Source organism: Micropterus dolomieu, linkage group LG22, assembly GCF_021292245.1.
Source record: "Micropterus dolomieu isolate WLL.071019.BEF.003 ecotype Adirondacks linkage group LG22, ASM2129224v1, whole genome shotgun sequence".
NCBI classification, from domain to species: domain Eukaryota; kingdom Metazoa; phylum Chordata; class Actinopteri; order Centrarchiformes; family Centrarchidae; genus Micropterus; species Micropterus dolomieu.
In genome coordinates, this window is record NC_060171.1 from 15,970,952 (window position 1) to 15,990,314 (window position 19,363).

The 19,363-nt window shown below is 39.4% G+C and overlaps 2 protein-coding genes across 2 annotated transcripts; both read right to left on the minus strand.

Moving 5' to 3' along the window:
- Positions 1-296: 296 nt before the first annotated feature.
- Positions 297-4,593, minus strand: islr2 (immunoglobulin superfamily containing leucine-rich repeat 2). The gene is made up of 2 exons (XM_046037982.1): positions 4,343-4,593; positions 297-3,573 (listed from the first exon to the last, which is right to left on the minus strand). The coding sequence occupies exon 2, from the start codon at positions 3,562-3,564 to the stop codon at positions 1,420-1,422; it is 2,145 nt and encodes a 714-aa protein (XP_045893938.1). The 5' UTR covers positions 3,565-3,573; positions 4,343-4,593; the 3' UTR covers positions 297-1,419.
- Positions 4,594-4,873: 280 nt separating this feature from the next.
- On the minus strand, positions 4,874-18,490 carry sema7a (semaphorin 7A). Its single transcript, XM_046037983.1, has 14 exons — positions 18,300-18,490; positions 17,876-18,015; positions 17,023-17,064; positions 16,813-16,908; positions 16,416-16,518; positions 16,138-16,248; positions 15,789-15,931; positions 14,085-14,263; positions 13,068-13,176; positions 12,227-12,422; positions 11,933-12,045; positions 11,441-11,586; positions 10,398-10,456; positions 4,874-10,304 (listed from the first exon to the last, which is right to left on the minus strand). Exons 1-14 carry the CDS (start codon positions 18,418-18,420, stop codon positions 9,886-9,888), a joined length of 1,977 nt encoding a protein of 658 aa, XP_045893939.1. The 5' UTR covers positions 18,421-18,490; the 3' UTR covers positions 4,874-9,885.
- Between the last annotated feature and the right edge of the window lie 873 nt (positions 18,491-19,363).

Consider the following 19,363-nt stretch of genomic DNA (forward strand, 5'->3'; position numbering starts at 1 on the left):
TCAAACGCAGCAGTCTTTTTCTTTGGCGTCTGCATAAACACACTTCCCCAAATTCCAGAAAGACAGCGTCTATATAAATATGACAGACATCGAAACAACCTGCTATAATAAAAAAGGATATTTAAAAATAAAGTAACCGGGTGCTGTATTTTCGAAAGTTCATCTGAATAGAGTTGAAGCTTAAACTGAAACTGTATCCGTCTGATAACATTTAAAAAAATGATTGAAATGAATAGAAAGAAAATTCTCCCTGAAACATCTCAATCTGCAAAGTCAAAGACAAATCCAGAAAGTAGTCTGTTTTTCATATGTTTAATTAATTCCACTTACATAAAATTATATCAAAAAATCTTGAAAGGTCATGGGTTTTTCATTTCGTTTTACAACAGTTCACAAAAACTCACTATATACATCAAATTACGAGACAGTGAAGCCGCCAAACACTCATGCGCCTTTTTGTTGAGGCTTCATAGAAACTTAATAAGCGTCGTAAAAAATAATTTCAGTTTACATGGCTTTACATCACAGGCTGACAGTAACATCTAAAGTCCACGAGACTAGCCTACACTAATAAAAACCACACAAGGAAATACGTGTGACATGCCATGGACACGGTCATTGTAAAAAGCGAGAGTATAGCAAGCACCCGTTGATAAAAGATGTTAAACTCGCACATTTTTAAAGCCTTACATTACGTCAAACAACATTTTGTTGGTAAATAACCTGGGATTTCCTGTCACGCACAACACAATTGAAAAGTGAAATGTCCCTTTTGGACTCCGAGGACAGCGGGCAGGTCAGGCGCAATAACGATGAAACCAAATATCTGCATCAACTAGCCTATCATATAATTTTTTTAGACGAGGCTCATCCACATCATTGCACAAACACACACAGTTTAGAAAGAGCACATTTGTCCCTGATGTATCTTTATTTGAAATGGCTTTAAAACACATGGCACCTTTAGATTAATTTTTTTTTGTGTGTGAGCTCTCCAATGTAGTTCTTTTTTTTGTGCCTTCAATTACGCTAAACTCTGGCGAGCTCTACGCCTCGCCGTTTGCACAATTTGCGTACCATGCCCATCCGTCCTGCAGAAAGGGAACATTTTGCTGCTGTCCTGCCAGTTTTGAGGTCTGATAATATGTAGAAAGTTGTGCTTGCAATGTGTTGTGCTTGCAATGCTGCTTATTTTAACCTACAGTACACTACAAATGTCACATGAATCACTTCACAATCTCAAGTGATTGACGGACTTTCTGAGGTAAAAGAAATTAAAAGATCCACCTTTTTTTTTTTTTTTAAATCAGAAGCCATCATTTGTCACGTGTAGTAATGGTGGTTGAGTTACCTGCTTGATTGGCTAGGCCTACTTGAAAGTAAAATATTTTACAATATACTCGCAGACGTCAGCGGAGCTCAGCGACTTGGCTGCTTGTAGTTGCCGTTGATCTCCTCTGAGATGTTGACTGCCTCTGCTCCCAGCGGTAATCTGTCACTGTACTCCGAACCCATTTCAAATTCCTCCTGGTTGGTTTTGGATGAGGATCCGGGGATGGACTCTGTCACCACGCTCCCCTCAGCATCACCCTCTCCATCTCCTTCCTCTCCCTGGGCCTCTCTCTCCCCCTCCCCTAACTCACTGGGGTTGAAGGTTTTCTCTGACCCCACAAAAGACGCTCTGGGATCAAAATCTCCAGCCATTTGTTTCTCCATCTGATCCGGATTCTGAGCCCTCATGATCAGCTTGTAGGTCTTCCCTTGGTACTTGTATAATAAATGGCAGCAGGTGGCCCCCAGTAAGGGAACAGTGGCCAGACCCAGTAGGAAAATGCTGACAACCACGATGATAAGCAGGGAGGGGATGTACTTCCTAGTTGTGAAAACTACTTGGACTTGGCAGTCCTGCCCCCCATAGGTGAGACAAAGTGTGTAATTGGTGCCAGGCTTTAAACCATGGAAGCGGTAGGAATTCACCCCCTCCTCTATGTTGGACCACTGAATCATGGAGTGTCCATTTCCTGTATTTACACAGAGGTAGAGCATGTCCAGGGAGGCTTTACTGGATGAGGACTGCAACAGACCCAGGGGCTCCTTATTCACTGTTTCCAGGTTTTCAGTTTGGCTGAGATGAAGGTTAGACTTGCTGCTGGGAAGCTGCAGAGGATTCAGCTGCACTTTGGCCTCTGTCTCTGACACCTCCAATGCAATGACACCAAAATCAAAAGTGTACTGCTTCAGGTCATCCAAGCTCAGGTTGAAGGCATGGTTGGAGATGTATTCACTGCTCTCTCTCACGCCGCACTTGCTCGCAAAGGTGGGGTCCTTTGAGACGCCACCAACCTGGTCGGTGCCTTCACTTTTGTCTGACGAAGCATCAGGGCTGCCCTTTGTCTTTTCTTCAGGCTTGCTCCAGTTGATCACATTGTTTTTAGAGCTCTTGGGCTCTGCAAGCTTTTTAACAGATGGACGGATCTTGTCCACTGTAGAATCGGGCTTCGAGTCGCTGCCGTGTTTTTGGGTGGCTGCCATAGCCACTTTAACACCACTCTCCGCCTTACCTAAATCATTCACCGCAGAGCAACTGTAATTTCCATCTTCCTTTTTACTCATACGAGGGATGATGAGAGTGCCGTTTCTAAAGACGAGAAATCGATTGTTGGTTGTTTTATCATTAATCGGCATGTCATTTATCTCTCCAGTAGAGGGCAAGGGGAACAGATAGTTCTGATTCCCTGCAGTCACCTCCCAGCTGACCTGTGGAGTGGGGCTCCCTTTTGTCTCACAATTTAAGATGACCATGAAACCCTCATAGATCTCGGTGTTCTCAATGTTGGGCTGGTAGGTTATTATGACAGTAGGGGCCTTACAGTCTAGTTTAGGAATCTTTGTAACCATTGTACCCTTCAGGTGTTCAGGGGCCTCACATAAAATTGAATTTTGGTCAGGGACAGAAATCTTAGTTGTCTCGATCCAATCTCTCAGCCACTCCAGGTTGCATGAACATGTGAAGGGGTTGGCAAAAATCTGAAGGTGGGACATGGCGGAGAGAGCACTGAAGGTACCCTCCACAATGGTGGTAAATTTGTTGTTGTTGATACGCAGTGACCTCAGGTCTTTGAGAGTGGAAAAGGCACCCTTTGGAAGGTTCACCATCTCATTGTTGTTCATTTTCAGAAGCTGCAGGGCTGTGAGGTTGTGGAGATCCTCCCATGGAAAGTTCACAATTTTGTTGTAGCTGATGTCGAGGTTGCGGAGGTGGATCAGGGGGGCCAAGGTGTCTGTGTCTATGGTAACTATCTCATTGTGGGCCAGCCAGAGAGAGGTGACCTGTGTGATATTGACAAAGCTTTTGCTTTTCAGTAATTTGATCTTATTGGCAGAAAGGCTCACGGTGGTAACATTGGAGGGGAGACCCACAGGTACCACCAGCAGGTCTTTGTAAGCACAATCAGCAAACTGGTGGGCAAATTTATCCTGGCAGCTGCAGAGCTCTGGACAGCACTGCACAATGCCAACCACAGCAGTCCACAAGGCAAGGAGCTGCAGGAGCCGTCTCGCCATTTTCTGCACCTGCAAATATCAATTAGCAGACATTAGCCAAAGGTAAAAATAATTCTAAGACAGTCACATGACATTACATTATGTCCATTACACCACAGGAAATGCACTGTGGAAGCTTTTACATCTCATATAAATTTAAATGTGGTTTACTGACTAACTAATGCATTTTAAAGGGTCATGAAAACTCTTTAAGGCAACTCAAGACTACATTACAAATTCATAAAAACAAAGACACTGAAAACAAAAACAACATAGGTGAATGCTATAACTGCTGCTGCTACTGTCACACAGTCTGACTGAAAGCATCACATGTAACGTTTCCTTTTGTTTCCCAATCCACAAAGATCACACTGATTTTTTTTGTTGTTGTTGAAGTTTTGGACATCCATGCACTTTATAAACTCATATATGCACATATGCATGCACACATGCTATGTCATATTTGCAGCAATTTCAGGGACAGGTGGTCTCTCCTGCCCTGAGCACTCCGGTGCGGACAAACAGGCGCTGTCTATAGTGTTGAAGCCTTTGATTTTTGCAGTTAAACATTTCAAAAAACATTTCAGCAAGAGTTACACTGCAATATTTCCAGTCAGTATAGAGGTAGGCCTATAGCTTTTTGCACTCATGAACAGATGCCCTTTAGTTCATGACAGTTACAATTGACCTACAGGGCGATGCTTTCCACCTTAGCTGTGATCTGAATTTTGCTCAAGGTCTGTAATTTGTTCATCTTTTACCTTCAGTAACTGCCTCATTAACTACTAAATCGTCTTACCTGTCCAATGTTAACTTCAATTCCTGTGTCTTATTAATCACTCTCGGAGTTTACAATCCTCTGAAACAAGTTTAATGGTCGAAAACACTCGAGTCCTCATGTGTTGTGGATCCTTTCACATGACTTTTGCAGGCATCGACAGCGTTGTTGAAGGGCGGTGGAGGCAACATTTTTCCCGGTGAGTCGCTGTTGTAGTCCGACGGCGGTTTTTTCCTCTCCAGCGAGTGTGGGATCCACTGCGCGCTCCCGCTTCCGCGTAGCGAGGAAAGGAATCGCGAACGCGCAGCCTCTCCCAACTCCCTCCTCACTATTAAAGATACAGAAGCTTCAGGTTCTCCGCCTTCAAAGAAAATTCATAATTTAGGATATGATGTTTAATTAATTACACGGACCCAAGCCTATAATCTTTGACCTCATTCGGGATGGCTGCAGCCTATTGTCTTTGATTAAATCACTCAGCCAAAAGTTTCCAAACGCACTGACAGATTTTTTTTCAGTTGTGTTGCGAATAGACACAATTTCCAGTAGGGCTGCATTAAAAGTATGTCTTTAATAATTAAAATAAAACAACAAAAAGACAAAAAAGACAGACAAGAGGAGAAAAATACTGTGCCACATCAAAGGCATATCATTTGATGGCATTTCATTGCAACAAGGTTATGTGACGCCTGAATTGATTTATAGGCTGAGCTTTCGCCAAGAGTTATAACCGGAAGTAGCAGAAGTTTATTATCCCAAGTGGGAAATAAAATTAACGTTTATTTAATCAAACATAGTCAAGATGGACAGTCTTTTCCAAATGTCAGACTTTTTAATGTGAAGATGAAGCCATTTTATCATCTACTTGCTGCTGTTCACATTATTTTTTGTGTTACCATATTTTAATATAGGCTACATTTACTTACATGAAGGGACAACACACTTTCGTTTTGTTATACAACCTTGTGTTGTATAATGATAAATAAACTACCCTGTAGCCTAAATTGAAACTTGAGAGCAGTCAAGGCACAAAATAGAACATACAAGGATTAGATAAAGAAAACAAGTACAAAAACACAAAGCAAAAATACAAAAATGTGACCTATACAATAACAACATAAAACAATTTCTAAAATGCTAGGTCACATGAGAGGACAAAGCAGGGTTGTTGCACAGGGAATATGCTCAAATACTGCCATCGTCTGGTGCTCTGCAGTGTAACTGCAGACGCTCTCTCTCTTTTAGCCTAAATACACAAAATATAAAAGCCTACCATATGCACATACCATCAAATAAGTAAGACTATATTTCCAAAGTTTATCTGAAGTTAACAAGGGGCTTCAAAACTCTTAGTCAGACAAATCGAGGGAGAATCCAAAGTTACAGTTTTTTTATTTTACTGTGACTTTTCCATGGATCTTTTAATGGCCAGTATGAACTGGAGGAATGATCACTGCTAGTTACAACATTTTAATGTATAAATTTACACGTGAGAATTGTTTTAAGACAGACTGGACAAAATGCGACCCCAACCTTATGTTTGTAGGGTTAGGAATAGGCTTAAGTTTAGGTTCAGCTCAGGTAATGGTTGGGTTGTGAACGAAAACAGTCCTGTTAGAGAACAGTGACCTCTGCTGTTAAAACACTGTGAGACATAATACATACAATACAATGTACAGACATAATCTGTATACTTCTTGTTCTTATTACAAACCTGTAAGTAAATTACACAGCACACTACACTATACATACTTTGGATAACATTAAAGTACATTGGAAAATGTATCACTATTTGTTTTAAGTGTAATTTACATATTCTTTACATATTCATTTAGCTGACGCTTTTATCCAAAGCACCTTACAATTGCTATAGATGTCAGAGGTCGCATGCCTCTGGAGCAATTAGGGTTTAAGTGTCTTGCTCAGGGACACATTGGTGTCTCACAGTGCATTAGAACCCAGGTCTCTCACACCAAAGGCATGTGTCTTATCCACTGCACCATCACACCCCCACAGTTTGTTTGAGATCTACAGGGTGGGGTTCCAGTCATGAACCATGACTTTGGTTTCCTTGCTTTGAAAAAACAAATCATCTGTGTTTGTTTATATTTTTTTGTGTTCTATTATTGAGTGGCTTTCTTCCTATAGACTTTCCTGTTCTGGAGGCACAACAGGAAATCATGGAGCTGCAAATTGTTTCCCAAGACCTCTGGGGATCAAGGCCTACTTGTGCTCATATCAGTCATCATTTCACATAGTTGAAACTGCAGTGTGGCGCCATCCAGACTATGAGTCTCAGGCAGAGATGGGGATACTCAAAGTGCTTCTTAATGTAGGCCTACAGAAAATCACATATCAGTGATGCTTAGTTATATTGTATGAAGCCAAATACAAGTTTACTACAACAACACTTGACACGTGTTTGTTTTTACAGCTTGAGCAGAGAGGGTCTGGATTTAATTAAACAGGGTGGCTTCAACAATGACTCATACAGACACCACAGACAAATTATATTAACCACAAAAACATATTTTACATCTCCACCTGCACTATAAGCAACTTTCTCAGCAGCCAGCAGTCTACAGTCTAGGTGGACTCTTAATCACAGGAGGCACTTAGCTGCCGGTCAGGTGTCATGTCAGCGCCGTCTTAAGCCAGAGACTAAAGTGACCTGACCGCAAGATACATACTTTAGTTGGTTCATCTGTATTTACACTGTGGCCTACACTGCTTGGAAAGCAAAACAGCTTTAAACTATACATGTTCAAAAGTCTGTGTTGTATCCTCAGATGATGACAGTATTTCACTTTGTGTACTGTATACCATGTAAAGTCATTGCTGTGGTGAAAGAAAATATTTTCCTAAACTGAGAATAACAAGCAATCCAAACAACCCAACATAGTAACAACAGGATGTAGTCACAAACAAGAGAGCTAACACGCCAAGATGACTACGCTCCTTTATTTTCCACCCTGTTCATGATGTCAGCATTGTATATTTTTTGCATCAGACATCAGAGTTTAGAAGTACTCAAATACTGGAAATGGAAATCAGATATATCTGTGTAGATGTGTAATGTGGATGTTCATCCTGGATCTAAGATAAAAGAAATATAAACAGCAGGAGACATCTCATGTAGCTACTTAACCACATTTCATTCATCTGAAAGCAAACCTGACTAGAATCCAGGATTTCCACCTGTGGAGTGATGGCCAAAGAGATACACAGGGTAGTTTTGTTGTGATTTCTCTTCCTTCTCCCCTTCTTCTCCTTGTACAAACAAGATGTACTCACTTGGCCCTCACTTCAGATCCAGGAATAAGACAGATTAAACTAAAGATCCTTAGTTGTTGTCTGTACACTGATCAGACTGCATGTGCATCTGAGTGCCATGTCTAATGAAGGCATGGCCTACTAAGGATGGATAAATGACTTTCTTGAATCCACTTATGAGTGGATGTAAAAGAACTATGAGTATAACTCATGGTGAACAATGTTATGGATTTTCAGCTTTATTCTTTTTTCTTTTAATCAATAATTCATTTACATTCTTTGGGTAGCATTTTCAAGCAATCATTCTGCAAAAATATACGATTTTTGAAATAGTTAGGACACATATTGCTTGCATATATAAAAAGTGAAGTCTGTACCAAAATACTATTTATTCAATAAATATATTTAGCTTAGTAGTTTTTAGACTTTTGAATGAGTAATTTCTTGTTTAGAGCTACTGTATGTATGTAAGACTACTGTATGTAGTCTTACATACATACTCATTTATTCATTTAACAAATGAAAGGTTTAAATTCATATGCAATAAAACACACCAATGATTAATTCAGTTCACAAGATTTGCTGCTACAGCCTTAGTTGGTCTAATATGAGCTTTTGGTTGCTAAATGTTAGCTAAAGTTAGCAAACTAGCTAGATATTGCTCTGTAATAGACATAAGCCATTTCTCTGACTTTTCTATACTGTTGTTGTTTTGTCAAACAAAGTTTTTGTCACTTGTGGCAACAGTGGCTGGTGTCTAACTAAAGTTACATACCAGTAGTCTTGCTTTAATGTAAATAACTAAAAGTAGACCATCTCAGATCTTGGCTGATTCGTCCATTGCTCACATGGCAGCTAATACTGACAAATGTTACAGTATGTAAATATAAATTAAAATAAATATAATGGATGGATGGATAAGGTGCTTATTATTTTTAAGTTAGGCTTTGTCCTCTCTGCAGCAACACATTTTCATTGCACATTTCTCTCACACCTCCCTTACTACTGACTGGGGAGTTGAACAAAACAGGGAAATTCAGTGAAAGTCCCTGGCTACCCCTACACTTCCTTACATGCTGTGATACACACCCTGACCAGTCACAACAACACTACTTTCCAAAAACCCATCAGAGTAAGTTAAATTATAACGCAATGTAAATAAACATATTTGGATCAGTGGAAAGATGAAACTAAAAGTAGATCAAACTGTCATTTGTCCCTTTGAAGGGACGATGATTTGGCAGAATATGTCGCCACCGTAACAGATAGAAAGCAGAGGCTGATCCCAACCAAGTAGAGGCTCAGTGACAACAAACTGACAATCAAAAAAGAAAGACACAAAAAATCCTGGCAGCTAAAAGAAAAAAGAACATGTGGTCATTGTTCGACAGGTGAGGTTGAGACATAGATGTTCTTCCTCCTACAATGTAAAACTAAATTACCTCTCAAAACCAAAAATACTACTAGGAGGAGATATATGCATATCTTGCTGCACAGTATGTTTCAGAATGCCAGCCTCTGGAGGATACAGTTCTCACTTATTTGCATTAGTATATTTATAACTGCAAATGTAATAATTAAAAAAAAAGTGCCTTATTTCTATTTTATTGTATTGAATAAATATAAATCATTTCTCATAAGTGCACTGGTAGGGCGTAGACAAAATTTACACAACTTATTTTCCTGAACTCTAATGGACTAAAGAGCTAAGCACTGATCTCAACATGTGCACACCTCGCTACTACACCACACCTACTCACTATGTACTGTATTTTCTGTCTCTCTCTGCCCAGGAGCTTTTGCACTCCTAATCGCAACAGTTTAATGGCGTGCTTTGGTTTAAGTGTCACACACGGACTGAGTTCTTTTTACTGTTCTTGTTCTTGTTCCTTCAGATTACATGTTACACCTTCCTGTTTCCCCTTAGCCTAAAAAGTATGTATACACACCTTAAAACACCATTAGGGTTCTTCAGATCACTCAAGATATGCTCTACTGCTGATCGATTGTGCTATTATCTCCCTCCATTAGACCGACCTCTTCCTGTTCTGGCTTCAATTTAAAATAAAAAACTTGGCTACAGCAGGTTCCCGTGGAAAGAAAAACTAACTTTTTTGCCAAACATAACTGTCGGACCGCTTGCACAAAGAAGATTTTAGGTTATACTGGGGGCATTCCTGCTTGAACTATTGATTTGCAAGTTGAATCTGTGTTTGGGTGGATTTCCTTAGCCCTGCCTGCGTCCTGTTTTGATTAGCAGTAGCAATGAAAAGGGACTAAGGATATGATTGCTACGTTTTAAAACATGCTACAGCCAGACCAAGGGTGATCAATATTATCTGTGGCACAACAGCTGATGCATTATTCAATTTGTAATGGGTATTGCTTCTCTTTGTGTCTTCCATTGATTTGGGGATTATTTGCTCTGTAAGGTCATAATTCTTCACCACCTTGGTGTAGTCTTTCTCTTCGGAAACACACGCATAGCTGCCATAATTTTCTTGTGCCATGGCAGGGATGAGGTGCAGACAGTCAGACTGCATTTGCAGACAAGGGCTGCTCTGGTCTCTGTGCTTCCAGGTATAGACAGCGTGGTAAGAGTCTATTGGACAGGACAGATAGAAAGGGACACCCGGGGGGACCGAGTGAACTGTTAAATCATGGGGGGATGATAGAGTCTCCCGTTTGGTCCTGTGTACTTGTTTGTGTTCTAAAAGAAGAAAAATAAAATAAAATAGATTAGATGATTTATTGAACACTTAACAAATGTGTTCTATGAATGAACAGTCTCGTCATCAGTTACCTTCTACTGTTGTAGGGCACACACGTATTTGCCCATCCATGACATCTTGAATCCCTTCACTGTGAACAAAAACAAAACACATGTTCAATCAAGTTTTTATGTGAGAGACAAGTGACTTTGATGTTGCCCTGGTGATCGGTTTAATTTTGGAAATAGTTTGAGTTTCTAAACATTTTTTTTAACCTTTGCATCAACATTTCTTCCTATCTTTGGCAGGAATGCAATATTCAAAAATGCAGGCCTATACATCAATATATCCCAGAATGTAAAAATCTTGATGACTTGCAATTTTCTGATGTTAAACTCAGACAAAACTAAAGTTATTGTACTTGGCTAAACCTCCAAGAAGCATTATCTAAAGACATAACTATACTTGGGAATGCTCTGGCCTCCAGCACCACGGTACGGAATCTCAAAGTTATCTTTCATTGGGATATGTCCTTCAAGTCTCTTCAAGGCCTGCCTTTTTTCACCTACCAAACATTATCAAAACAAAAATCAGGAACATCCTGTCTCAAAATGATGCAGAAAAACTAGTCCATACATTTGTTACTTCTAGGCTGGATTATTGCAATTCCTTATTATCAGGCTGCTTGATTATTGTCTCTTAAGACTCTCCAGCAAATCCAGAATGATACAGCACATGTACTGATAAGAACCAATGAACAGAGATCATATTTCTGGTTTCCGGTAAAATCCAGAATAGAATTTAAAATACTCCTGCTCATACTGTAGTACTCTACTGTAGCTCTTAATGGTAAGGCACCATCTTATCTTAGATAGCTTATAGCACCTTGTTACTCTAATGGAACACTGTGCTCCCAGAATGCAGGGTTACTTGTGGTTCCTAGTCTTCAAAAGCAGAATGGAATGAAAATGAGGTAACTTCTGTCATGAAAAGGTGCTATATAAATAAAACTGGATTAAAAAAATACAATGTTATGAGCTATTGTTCACTATAATATGCTGTAATATTAAAAGGCTTTACAAAGTATATCAAAAGTCTTCTAAAGAGTCTTGGTAGGAATGCCGTCCACACTTACGGGACAGTCGGGGTGCATCCAAACTTCGTCCAAGCACAGTACGGGTCCCGGGCCAGAACACAATCTGCGCAGGAGTTGTTGTACTCCTGACACCTTTGGAGGTCCACGCTATAAATTGTCTCTGAAAAACCCACAACTAGCTTTTTCTGAGCAAAGGGAGACAGAATCATAATTTCACTTTGATGCGTGTGCATTACAACAAGCTGTAAACACACCATTGACATAATTGGCTATTTACACATCCAGCTGCCACAAAGCAACATTATCCAAAGAAAGTTAAAGTCAAGGGCAACTGGACTTGGTTGAAGATTAGCATTTTGCAACATTAGCATTTTGAGTCGTGTTTCTGCCTCCCAGAGGTATGTGAGTCCCATATCCATATCCTACTGATCCAGTTAATGGAAATATTGATTGATGCAACTTTAAAATATAAACTTGCAACTGCAGTGCACAATGCAATACATTTTAAATGGCATTTTAAATGAGCTGCACCTTTTTGGAGTCAAGCTTCATTGACTGTATGGTTGATTGACTGTAGAGTTGGGTTTCAGAGATGATGAAAGGTTCTGACCCAGCTTCTAACACTTTATGGATCTTCCCAGAATCTGTAGGAAGAGCAGACAAACTGGATTTTGAAACACTGTGACTACAGGTGACACAGTAGGCTATATTTTTACCCCATTGTTTCTTGCATAGATTCCAGCCATTGCATGCCAGATCAACAAGGAAACACACAAGGTACAAATAGCAAAACAAAGTACAGTGTAATTCCCAAACAGAACCTACCGGTGGCTAAAAGCAGAACGTTATACATGCTCTGGTCTGCCGCCTGGACTTGGTCCACAACTATCTTAGTATAGTTGTTGCTGCTTATATAAAATGGAGCGGTATAATGCACAGAGTGAACCCACTCAGTCATTTCTGGGTAATCCTTCACCATGTTGACAGTGGCCAGTGGCAGGCTCTTGCTGTTTTTTACACACTGAAAAATACATAGACACAAAGTTTTTCTTATTTAAAAGTAGTCTGCACTCTGTAGGAAATGGTAACTAAATGTTGGCAGGAGACTCCAGTTAAGCAATTCTACCATCTTCAGGTATATAAAACTGAAGGCATCCAAAGCTGTATAAAAACAAATGAGAGACAAATACTTCCTCGAGTTATAAACTAAATAGATGGAAGGCAGGGGATTATCTTTACAAGACATAGCAACAAGACCACGTCCTTAAAGGAACAGCAATCATTAGTCACTAGATTAGTAAACTGTGTTTTACAACGATATGAGATTCTGTTTGTAGCCCCAACTACAGGGTTGAACTCAAATAGATGTCATATAAAAGATACAATCGGAATCCACAGATGGAAATACTGAGCCACACTTGATGGGCATAAGTAATGCAGGCACACATTTTCCAAGTTTACACCCATTTATGTAACATTTCTGTTTGGTTTTTTTTAACCTCCAGTCCTAGTCAGGGACATGTGATATACAGAGAACAAACCACATGTACAATACATGTGAGTGAAGCCAAAATGCATGAGAGGGCTGGGGGGAAATACAAAATAAAACCCTCAGAGGAAATATTATGTCTCTGCACAGCTACATAGCAAACAAAAAAATACTTACTGTTCCTGGCCTTGGATTGGGAATGTCTTTGTCGTAGCCCTTGAAAGCTGATGTCTCAAATATTTCTTCAATCATTCGTACGGAATAGATGCACACTGCTGTGGAGTTCCTATAAGGGAAATAAGATAACTGAAGCTAGTCAAAAAAGGAAAAATTTTTTTATAAATTAGTTATTACCTCAACCATGGCAGTGGTTAGGGTGACAATTTTCTCCCATTCCGTTTGTCTGTTCGCAGAATATCTTATAAGTAATGACTGATTACAAATTTTTTGGCATAGGGCACCAACTTCAAACAGATTGGCCAAATGGGGTAGGGTACTCACACATGACACAGCCCAGATTCATGCAACCCCATCAATCATACTTTAAGTTTCTGACAGAATAAGTGACAAACCCTCCATTTCGCTTACAAACAAATATTTTATATTATATAATATTAAATTTTCACTTCGGACATAACAGCCCTGTCAATCTTTCTGAGGCGTGGCAGCTCCCTTGGTCATATAGCTTGACCCATTCTAAGGACTAATAGTCTTTGCCTTTGCTGCTTTGATTTTGACCATCCTTTTAAAATACGTCTCTTTTGTGAGTCCCCCAACTTTATAGAAGGGTAATCCTAAATTGCTGGAGCACCACTTTAGGCACACAAAGCCATGAATCATGAAATTGCATGTGACACTAAAATGCAATAGGGAATGAAATGAATGGTCAATTTTATGTGTGTGCGTCTAAGTTTGAAGTCTGGACCCACGCATAAGAGGGTGGAAATAGTACATTAAGTAACCTCAGGTTCAAATTTGTCTTTTGATATTATTGATTATATTGGTTATGTGGCCAACCCACTCTCTTGATGTTCTGCAACAGGTCAAAACCTACAAGCAAGGTTTAGTTTTGTCTCAGTGTGTGAAAACATTTCAAAATGCTGAGCTTTTAGTTTTAAGTGAGAGCCATTCTCTGCCACCCTTTCAGTGTGTTGCTTAGTTGCTGATAATAAAAAGGAAGGGGAAGTGTCTAACCAGCTGCTTGTGAAAAGGGCATAGATTGTAGTGTTGTGCCAGTCCTCAGCGGGCATCACATAAATGTCTTGGAGACGGTTGAAATAGAGTGACTCTTCTGGAAACCCACAGACAAGCCGGGCCTTGAGGAAAGATGTCCACATGTTCTGGAAGAATCTTTTTGATCCGCCTTCATCTACCTGCAAAATGATGCCAACAAATTACACCAGGACGACGCTATTTCACTTTTCTTGCAAACTGAAATCCATTAACTAAGGGTTATTTGATAGGACTGTTGTTACATGGACCATGGTACCTAGAACAAAACACGTGACTGCTTTTAGGGCAAGTCCTATTTTTGTACAGATGTCCAGATGTTTCACCACAATAATAGTATGCCACCTTAGTCAAAACAAGAGGAAGAAGTCTGATTCATCGGTACGGGTGGTGGAAAAGAGACCACCATGCAGCAGATAGTTGCACTACTACATTAATCTAGTTAAAGAAGTATTAAGTATAAGTATTATTATATGTAAGCCTTAGCTTAACTGCAGGATATCATTCTGTCCACTAAATTTCCATCTCCCTTTGTTTTATTAGCACAGTACAAATAAATAATTAATGCCCAAGGTTATCATAGTATCTATGATGACAGCCTGAGCCCTCAGTATAATGACATACTCTACTGATAAAACTGCAAATACTGGCTGACCTTAACCAAAGACAACAGATCAACATGAAAGGTGGTGGCATTTCAGCTCCTTTGTTTGGCAAATTCAAGAGGGGTTAATTTAGGAACAGACACTACTAGAACTAATATTAAACTCTGGCTGTGTGCCACAAACCAGTTTATTCTAATAGAAACCAAAAGAAGTAGGAAAAAAGAAGTGTGGAGTTTGTTGTGTCAGGCTGATCTGTTTCCATTCATGTGTAAATTCAAGTTCATTCTTGACCTTGGAAATAGTTCACAAAATCTCACCTCAGGGTCCATTTAGTTGGTCTTCTGGTGCTTTTGATTATATTACAAAGTCTCTCCTCGCACCCCAAAAGGCCATAGTCATGCTATTACTTCATATCGGATCATATCCAAATTCTGTGGATAGCCAACTCCTAGGCTGAACTGAGTGACTCATTGTCTGACTTACAACTCATGGCCCCGCCCTTTCCCTAGCTAAAATTTGAATTAATAATATTATTCTTGAAAAATAAAAACACATGTTATATACATGTGTTTTATTTCTCAAGAATAAAAACAATTTGATATTTTAAATGAATATCTTCAGCCCATCCAACATTTCAACATAATTTACCAACTGGAATCAGGTCAGTGAAATCTACCTTCCACGTCCACAACAAGATGTGTTAGCTCGAGTACTGAAGCTCAGCTGAAGAGGTTGTGGGGAATTTACTCTAGCCAGGAGTTGATTTGCCCCCCACCAAGGGTGGAATCGGGAAAGTGGCAATTACAAATCAGTCTGCAGCTTCAGCAATGCAGACAGTGCCATGGATTTATCAATATACAGCACAGGTAGGCTACTGACAATACTGATTAATGAGTCAGGCAGGCCTACTAGGGGTTGGAAAGGAAGGATGGCAGGTTAACCAGGGAGGTGCATTTTGTTTGTTTTACTAACAAGGGGATAGCATCTCCCCTCAAATTGCCTATTTCTGTAGCTTTTTAGTAAGATGAGAGCTTCACTGAGTCTACTCCAGTGTCCAACGTACCTTACAAACTCTGGCGACCCTAGATATCCAGGGATCAGCCTCTGGGTTGTGATCTGAGTTCTTTTCACGGAAAAATATGTAAATTTTCTCGTTGTCAGGGTCTTCTTTCTGCTCCACCCAGGACGCATAGATGAATGTGGGCTCTGTAAGACAAAACATGTGATCTGAGGACAGTGCGGCGTCAGCAGGCAATATGTGATGAAAAAGCTTGGCACGTGAAAGCAAAACAAAAGATAATTAAACTGCATGGAGCAATTAAATTTTGCGTTCTGTCACATCACAATACTAATGGACTTACAGTGTAGTATTGATACATTATGAATTTACTTCATAAACGTAATTTACACACCTGAGACCCAGTTGTCATACATCCACACATTAGTTCTGCTACCAGCTTTCCTTCTGAATTGCAATGAACTTCCATCAGTATCCAAAGGTGCTGCTGTGTATAGATCCCCCTCTAAAATAGCAGAGAGCCATCACATGAAAATGAGCTGAAATGTTCAATTATTCAGTATATTGCTGTGAAAATGCACTGCCTTGCCAGCTCTGCAGTCACAAGTGACTTGATAGGGTAACATAAGTTTTAGAAACATGGGTTTGTACAGGAAGCTGTATTTAACATACCTACTGTGAGAGATATGGAGTTATGTGTGTACAGATAAGGAGTGATGCCCTTCCCCTCATAACTCTCCATTATTTCATTAGACTGATTGTTCACTGAAGAAAACTGCAGAACCAGAAAGTCAACAGAAAATTGTGAGAGTTGGTTCCAGACAACTGTGATGGAAAAATAACAAAACATTCATCACCAGCGTCTACCAAACACCAGACTGAAATTACAGACAGGATGCTAATTAAAGTTTAATCAGAGCCACAGCCACGTCAACAAAAAGCCACCTGATTTAATCAGCTTTGCCCTGCTGTTGCCAGTAAACAATAATTGGCCACAAAAACTGCAGTATGTCAGACAGACAGTAATATGAAATGCAACACATATTCAGTGGTTTATGCAAACACTCACAAGCTTCCAGCACTGTGGATTTTGTCCATTCGTTCCACAGACAAATAAGCTGTCCTGGAACTTCTCAATTACTGTGATGACATTTTCACAAGAGTCCTGCAAATACACAGAGGCTGTTATTGCCATCACACAGAATACATTCTATATTTCATTCAGACTGGTTGAGCAGTCATTTCTGATCCCATAAATCACGATTCTCTGGTCACTAACCTCTTGGCACTGTTGTTGCCCCGGTGTTTTCAGAGGAAATTTCTGCAGGGGACATCAATTGGTATTGGTGTTGGTTGGACAAATTAACAGAGTTTTAAAAGAGATATAAATTCCTAAAAACAAAGCCCTTATCACTTACTAACCAATAAAGAATGTTGCACTTAAAGACCTGCCCAGAAACCTGGTGTTTTGGTGATTGCATAATGTTTGAAATAGCTGGATCATAGTTAAAAATGTGAAACCCATCTTAGGTTTTCTTTCTCAGCTTGACTTTCTTAGCCAAAACCTATTTCACTCAGGATAATGTCTGAAATAGCCACAGGCTAATATCCATTAGTGAAATGAAGATCTACAGTATGTCTTATGGTCAGATGTGAGCCCACTTTTGTTTTAATTTCTTGAAAAACAATTAAAAAAACATTGACAAATTATTAATATATTCATAGGGGAATGATTAGGTCAGCTGACTGTTGATGGTTGCATTATCTGAATGTTCTGGATTATTATATTATAGAAACTTTAGTACGTCATCAGGGTCTGTTTGTGGCATGTGCTCACCACCAGCAGTTAATGTGCATTTGAAGCTGCATTTGCTTGCTTTGAAAGGACAGTATCTATCAGGGAGCGTTGCCAGACAGACTCTTTGTTAAACAGTGGCAGCCATCTGTTACAGTACAGCATCTAATTATGGCCCCACTGTACAAACTGTCATCTGCATGAATCACACATAAGACAAGCTGGGAGCTGATCAGTACACCATGAGACAACTTGATGAAGAGTAGCCTATACAGGCAAGTGAAACAACAAAATAAAAACATCAAAAAACAGTGGTTTCAAATCTTAGTTTACCCACCTCTATGATATGAAAATCATTCACATCAAGTTGTAACACAAAATCAGTCCCTCCAACATACATCTCCGCAGAGTCTTCATTATAGAGGAACACAGTGTGCTTCTGATAGATTTGGTAATCAAATCTACCACTTGTTATATCTGAGGAATAAGAAAGGGTCACATTATCCTTCTTGATAGATTTTTGACAGACTGTATTAGAGCAATGGCTGTATTGTGCACTAACATAAAATGCTGATTTATCTGTGTGATATTCTTAACTGCTAGCGCGTGCTTAAAGGATTTGAACACTGGATTAACTCTGTAACTGATTTTTCTAAACATCTACACCGACCCGACACACTGATTTTACACTAATACATCTAAAACACCGCAGAATCATTTTGTCGTAATGATGAAGACGTGAGAAGTGGATGTTAGCCTACCTTTGCTCAGAACTCTGGGAGAATCTTTCGATCCGAGAAACGGTGTGTCCTTCAAACCAACACTAAGGACTACTTGAAAATCTCCAGCAAGCCAAATGTAAATTAAAACAAATCGTTTCATTTTGCGCCGAAAGTAGTGAAGATATCTTGTACTGAGGAGCCTACGATTGAACTGTCTTCTCTCTCTGAGCGCAATCCGTAAAGTGAGGCTGTGAGGGAGGGGAAAGCTATAGGCTACACCAAAGATAGCCTACATGTAGGCTACGAGTTTTCAGTGATGATTTTAGTGTTTAGATGAACACAAATAAATAGTCTACTTATTCTATAAGTATACTTATTTTCTACTTATTATAATAACAATAATAATAATTAGGCTATAGCAATAATAATAAATACAATAATAATAAATACAAAATGTGCATCATTTTTTCTGTTCTTTCTGAACATGAAGAAATACTAACATAGCCTACATGAACACCAAATGATGAACTAATTCCTTTCCATTCCTTTAAGTGGCAGTCAATGCAATTTAGATTAGGCTATTAGTTCTGCGCACAGCAAGGGCTTTAGCTCTGATGTAAACAGTGTCATTAGCTTAAGTGATACCTTGGAAACCAGACTGTGTTTTTCATTAGCACAATTTCTGTAGTTGGGTGCTGATGAATCAACAGGTCTTTGTATTGTTGCATTAGTTTTAGTCTGGTATACCTCTGGCAACTGAGTGTTTGTATATGGAACAATAAATAGCCTATTGTTCTGAAAGTAGGAGCGGGGCCCTCCTGGCTTGAAAATGAAAACAACCCACAGAAATAAAACAGTTTTTTCCCAACTAGAGTTAATATTACTAGTGGTGGTATGTAGTAGCCCTGCTATTATCTGAAATTATAATGAACATATACACGAACATTAGCCCTAATCAAATTTTAACAACTGTGTTGTAATCTCAGAAAACGTTTTTGATCAAGGTGACAAAACATACGTAAATTACCACAAAGCATTGTTATTACACCAAATAAGAAAATATTTCATGTTTTATGTTATATGGGATACGCATGAACAAATAG